The sequence below is a fragment of the Lipotes vexillifer genome, unplaced genomic scaffold, assembly GCF_000442215.2.
Source record: "Lipotes vexillifer unplaced genomic scaffold, Lipotes_vexillifer_v1.1 scaffold1, whole genome shotgun sequence".
NCBI lineage: Eukaryota > Metazoa > Chordata > Mammalia > Artiodactyla > Lipotidae > Lipotes > Lipotes vexillifer.
In genome coordinates this window covers 1,340,138-1,346,334 of record NW_006779068.1, presented here as the reverse complement: position 1 = coordinate 1,346,334, position 6,197 = coordinate 1,340,138, and the positions used below count along the sequence as shown (strand labels likewise).

The 6,197-nt window shown below is 38.2% G+C and overlaps 1 protein-coding gene across 2 annotated transcripts in view; it reads right to left on the bottom strand.

The window, feature by feature from the left end:
• Window positions 1–602: 602 nt before the first annotated feature.
• BICD1 (BICD cargo adaptor 1) overlaps window positions 603–6,197 on the bottom strand; it is a 209,476-nt gene continuing 203,881 nt past the window's right edge. For both annotated transcript variants that reach the window (XM_007452181.1, XM_007452182.1), the window contains 2 exons: window positions 5,110–5,185; window positions 603–1,266 (listed from right to left, as the gene is read on the bottom strand). In XM_007452181.1, coding sequence (XP_007452243.1) covers window positions 1,179–1,266; window positions 5,110–5,185 — 164 coding nt within the window. In that variant the 3' untranslated portion in view covers window positions 603–1,178. The remainder of the gene's footprint in view (window positions 1,267–5,109; window positions 5,186–6,197) is intronic.

The window sequence follows — 6,197 nt, the reverse complement described above, 5'->3', positions numbered from 1 at the left end:
TTGTCAAAAGTAGACAGTGAGCTAAGGTTTATTACTTGTTGTTTTTTTGGCAAGGAAGATGCATTACGAAAAAAACCTAACAACAAAACATATGATTTTAATCAGAATTTGAACACTTTCTGGGTAAATTAATTAACCAAAGACTAACTTACATCTACATATGCATATATTTTTCCCATTTATACTTGATATCTTGTAACAAGAAATACTCATAGTAGACCCTGAATTGGGGAGAAGTAAAAAAAATTCTGGTCATTATATAAACACACCATTTTTTTCCCTTCACGTTATTTAGCCTTCTTTAACTTTATCACACACACATATACACACACAAAGGAGCAGCACCAGTGCATCTACTTGTCTGCAACTTAAAAAAAATTAAATATGCCATCAAAAGTTGAATAAGTCAATGAATCATAACATAGTCTCTTTTTTAGATTTACTTAATGATGTCCAGTGAAGAATTCTAGTTAAAAAAAAAAAAAATCAGAAAAACAGCAGACATTGAGCTACCAATTAGAAAGTAAGTGCATAAACAATATCAGTGTAGCAGCAAAATACAGTTATTGTTAACATTCCGATGCACCTCATTTATCATTTTGTGCAAGAAAAATGACCACAGTCTGGCCAATTCCAGATTTCAGACTAAATTAAAATCATACTTAATTAAGCAAATTATGTGTATTTTAAAATAAATGAAGTTCACCTCTCATAGAAATGATTTTTATAGACATAAATCATGTGGCAAATAAAGTACAAAGTAAATATCAATGACCAAAAAATTAGAATCAACTTCTGTAGCTGAATTTGAAGTGTAAGGAAAGATGATTTTACAATATACGTATTTCACATTGTCTGAGGTCTCTCTTAAGCTATCGAGGTAAAGCCAGCCATCTGAGATACATATTTCCTGTTTCATTTATTTTGATTTAACTGAACTGTAGCCATTTGATTGCAGAAGTTTATCCGTGACTTAGAGAAACCATAAAGTGTTTTATCACACCGGAGTCTGTGCTTTGTGTTATTCTTCCCAACTTCCTCTCATCTTGCAAAATGATGGCCATTAATTCAATCGAACATCTAACCACCGAGAAGAAAACACCCGCTGGATCTTGGGCAGTATCCTGTGTGTGGCTACAAAACGTTCACCCCAGGTATTCGTCCACGGGAGATGAAGACTAGGGGTAAGGAGGCTTGGAGAGACAGTGTAGAGGGGCGCACTGAGAGCTGGAATGTGGCTGCTCATCGGGCAGAGCTATGTCAGGACTGCAAATGAGAAACAAGCATGTCAGCCAGAAATGCATTTACAAGGGGCTAGACACAGTTGTAAGGGTTCAACAGACATTCTTTTCACAGGAATTTTGCACAGAAAATGGCTTAAATCTAAAGCATGCCAAGACAACTGCAGATTTTCAAAAAAAAATGCCCCCAAAAAGAAAAATGGAATGCACTGGGGAAATAGTATGTGAACGCCTCCCCAGCAATCACTCTTTTCAATTTCTTCACACAGTCTCATTCCCCTAGGTCTCTGGGTTAGTTGCAAGATTTCTTTAGATCAGTTCTTTTCGAACTTTAATGACTGCATAGCAATCACCGGGAGTGATTCTGATTCAATAGGTCTGGGGTGTGACCTTAGAATCTGCATTTCAAAGAAGTTCCTGGGGACACGGACATGCTGGAACAAGGTTTTAGAGGATTCTACAGTTCTCTGGTAGATTCAATAGGAGAACTAACTTGCCTGTGGAAGTCTGATCTGCTCTAAGTGTTCCCCCTACCTCCTTTAGCTTGGAAGTGTAAATATGACAGAAGAGCAAGTATATAATGCAGACTTCCAAAATGACCACGTCTGAGAGCCTCCAGTTTAAATGAACACAGAGATGCTCAGGCTCATCAACGTCTTGCTGAAAAGTATTGGAGAATAAGGATGCAAAATCATTAAATTTCCTAAAGTAATACTACAAAAGAGATTTGGGTTCAGACCTCTTAAAATGTGACTAGTAGGGGGAAAATCACACTATAGGTAATTTTTTTTTAATTGAAAAAGATTGGCATTTTTCTAAAACTCTGCTTTTTTCCTTTACACTTTGAAGCCATAGAATAATTTCTGCCAGGACTGTTACGTGAGAAAGCTATTCAAGGTTTATTATTGTTATTTATTAATTTAATCATAATTTTAAAAAACCTAACACTATTACTCAAGTCATTAAAAATGAGCATTAAGCAATTTTTATCTTTGGTATACTATGTATATCTCTTGAGTTTTAATACAGAATCATAATTATGTACAATACTGCTCTGCTTGGGGTCACCCTTACTTCCCAAACTCTTTGAACTGCTATAAATTTAGTTTAAATGGAGATATGCTATTCTGCACTAGTTAGGACAAGCAGTCATAAAAATGATTTTTCCTATCTATTTTAAAATGTGATAGGTAAACATGGGAGAGCTAGAGGTTCAACACAAGGACTAAGAAAATATTGCATGACAGGATTCTTCCTCCACCCTCCAGAAAGAGTCAGATGGCCCGGGGAATAGAGCAGCAGATAGACTTTCCCACAGACCTAATGGAGTTTCTTTCTGTTAAATCTGCATGATTTAGAATGAGTTTCTTTTTAGGGGACTAAACATGTTATTCAGCATAAGTTACGGCAAGTAGCACAGGGTGGTCACATCGTACAAGAGGCGTAAGTGTTTGAAGACCCTTTATCTTCTTGATAAAGGAAGGCAAACATTTCTGTTTGACCAGCTGAAGTGTGTAGTAATGGCTTAAACATGGGTTGTAGCTTGGCCCAACACATTGTGTTGTTTCATGATAAATAATTTTTTTTATTATTTCAGATTTCTTAAAGTGATAGATTATAAATATTTCATATTATAGTATAACTATTTTAAATTTGCATAAAATACAATTTCACTGTGTATATTATGTGACAGAAGCATATTTTTGGTTTACAGATTGAGGAATCACTTCTTGAATGTAAATACTGTATTTGATAAGTTCTAGTCAAATAATTTAATCATAATCATAATCATTTAATCATAATAAGTTCTAATCATTTAGTCAAACTGGTTCTCAAAAAAAAAAAAGCAAGGTGAAATAAATTGAACTTCAAAAGACTCCTCATTAGCCTTCCCATTTCTTATCTAATTGAAGCACTTAATACAGCAGCCTTCTCTACTCTTTGCCCAAGCAAATTAGAGAGGTTATGAGAGACAGCAGATTTCTGTCTTAAGGAATGGTTAGGTACTAAGAACGGTTAATGGTAGTAACAGCTGTTGAGAGCACACTGTGGCCCAGGCCTGTGCCTTGCTGAATCCTCCCAGTAGCCATTCTCTTTCTCACTTTACAAGTAAGGAAACGAAATCTTAGCCAGTAAAAGCAACTTTCCAAGATTACGCAGTTAGTAGGTGTCAGAGGCGAGGCGCGATTCAAACCCAGTAATGTGACTCCAGAGCTCATTCACTCCCTGAACTTCTGCTGCGCGCCTGGCACTGCCCCAGGCCCTGGGTGGGGTGGGGGCACTTTGTGGAGAACAGACTGCAGGCTAAGAGCCCACGTCCTTCTGCATTACACACGTAGGATCCCACTGAAATAGGTTTGAACATTTACAATTATATTCAGTTACTTAATGACTGAAATTACTAATGGCGTTTGTATGTTAATGAAGAACTTTCCTGAAGTAAAAACCTGTTGCTGGAAGTGGTGGGAAGAGCAGGCTGAGACATCAGTTGGAAGATGCTGGCTTGGAGCCTATTTAATCACATAACTTCTCCTGCTCACTTGATGTCCCACTTAAATAGCTGGCTGCACAAACACCAGAGACCAAGTCATCACTGGGGCTTTGGCTGCTGCTGTGTTTCCAGGGAGCACCTGTGGCTCCCCAGCTCTCAGCTCTAACTCATGACCACATGCAGCCTGTTACTGACATCTACTCCTCAAACATACATGGAAGTATGTCTGGGCCTGCCCTTACTCAACAGAAGCCTTGCCCTGGGGGAAGAGCAACAGTTATATTAAAATAAGGAGAGAACAACAAGCAGGCTATAACAGCCACAACCAGACTATAAAAACTAGACACCATTGGAGGCCAAATAACTGGAGATGAAGGATTTCAAGAAAATGATTAGGTCCTGATGGGGTGCTCTGATGATGTGTGGAATTTCGCCCGTGGAATTTACCATAAAGGTAAGTTCAGGGCTTCCTTGGTGGCACAGTGGTTAAGAGTCTGCCTGCCAATGCAGGGGACACGGGTTCGAGCCCTGGTCTGGGAAGATCCCACATGCTGTGGAGCAACTAAGCCCGTGAGCCACAACTACTGAGCCTGCGCGTCTGGAGCCTGTGCTCCACAACGGGAGAGGCTGTGACAGTGAGAGGCCCGTGCACCGTGATGAAGAGTGGCCTCCGTTCGCCGCAACTGGAGAAAGCCCTCACACAGAAACGAAGACCCAACACAGCCAAAAATAAATTTAAAAAAAGGTAAGTTCATAATGGATTTGCAAAGCTTTCATTGGAAAAGAAATTGTTTAGCAAACTCTCCAGTTTAGCATCCAGGGAGTATGTAGACCTGCCTTTAAAATTCCTCAGTTAATCTTACATAAAAGGCACTATCACTGCAAATATTCTTTTTTGAATGCCAATTACAAGGTTTTCTCCACCTTTCAATTTCCGTTTCATTGAGAGTACTGAGTGGACAGAAAACAGAAACACTTTCATAAAGTTGTCTTGGAACAGACATCAGATATGCTTTATATCCTTCCTAATTGTTTGCCTGGGAAATATATTCTGAGGACAAAAGACAAGCAATTCCAAGTTTTATATTTTGGATGGTAATGAAACGCTGGGCTAACCAAGTATTTACCCACACAGGGGAGCTGAAGGCCGCCTTAGGCTACTTGCCAGTGGCCAGTAAAATGAACTCTAGCTCTCTTGCATTTTCAGTGGGCATGTGTGGACTTCAGGAGTCCAGTGTGTGTCTGTGTAGCCCATATTTGAAATAAAATGTGGCAAGTATAATTATGTATAGGCAGTCATGATGTGGGAAAGGAGAGCTTGGGGTCTATGGAACTGATGTGCAACTGGGTGGGAAGAGTGAGGACATCAGAATTTACCTGAGAGTTGGGCAGTCTTGCCCCCCGGCTAGTTGTGAGCGCTGTGGCGGTACGGAGGCAGCAGGCTGCTGACAATCTATAAGAAACTGATAAATTAGACACGTATACGAAGAGACAACAGAGCAATGTGTTAGTAACAGTAACTTAAGCAGCTGCCTGAGAGATTTAGTGAGGAATGTGCATTCACACAGAAACATCTGGATTAAGCTTTTTTTTTTTCCCCTGAATGATGCCAATAGAAAAGACAAGGCTTTTTCCTTAATTAAATACAGTATTTAAAAATTAGTGACACAAAATTAGTCCTAAGAGTTCTCAAGTACCTTAGGACATACGTGGCCATTCATATTTGGTATTTAGCTACATCTAAAAATAAGGGATCTATTAACATAATGAAAGATCTTCAAGTTCTGAACCTGAACATGATGGTAATTACTTGCTCAGCAGTTAGATTTGCTATTCCAAAATGGTACGCATTGTCAGACACACCGGCATATTGTCAATCCCATAGGTACATTGAGAAAAGCATGCAATACAAACTTTTCCATGATTAATAGAAGGATATTAGAGAAGGAAATCATCTTTACAGCTTTCTGAAAATAGGTTTTATTTATCAAAAGCAAGAATTGTTAGGAATGTTTATTTTATATATATTAAATTGTCAGTAACTGGGACTGACAGAGAAAGCTAACCTGAATGGGAAATCTACTTTTATTTTTGTCATTTTAAAATCATACAATAAAAAAAAAAAGAAATCATACAATATAGCTCACATTAGGTTGACAAAGCACTAGCTAGTAAAAGTTCAGGCTTTAGCTGATCAGTTATGTTACTCAACTACTCCAGGAAAGACCATGTGCTGGGTGTTCTAAAATAATCAAAGAGCAATCTGTTTACTGGTATCAGGCTGATTTACTAGGATCACCTGCGAAGCTAGTTAGAAATGCATACATTATATTTCTGCAAAAAAGATTTTGCAAAAAAGTTAAAATTAGAATTAAAAATTCAATTATTCTTAAATAATTGCATTTCCTCTTGCTAACTGCTTAGACTGTATTTGCTTAGCAAACCTCTTTCCCCATATGTTATAT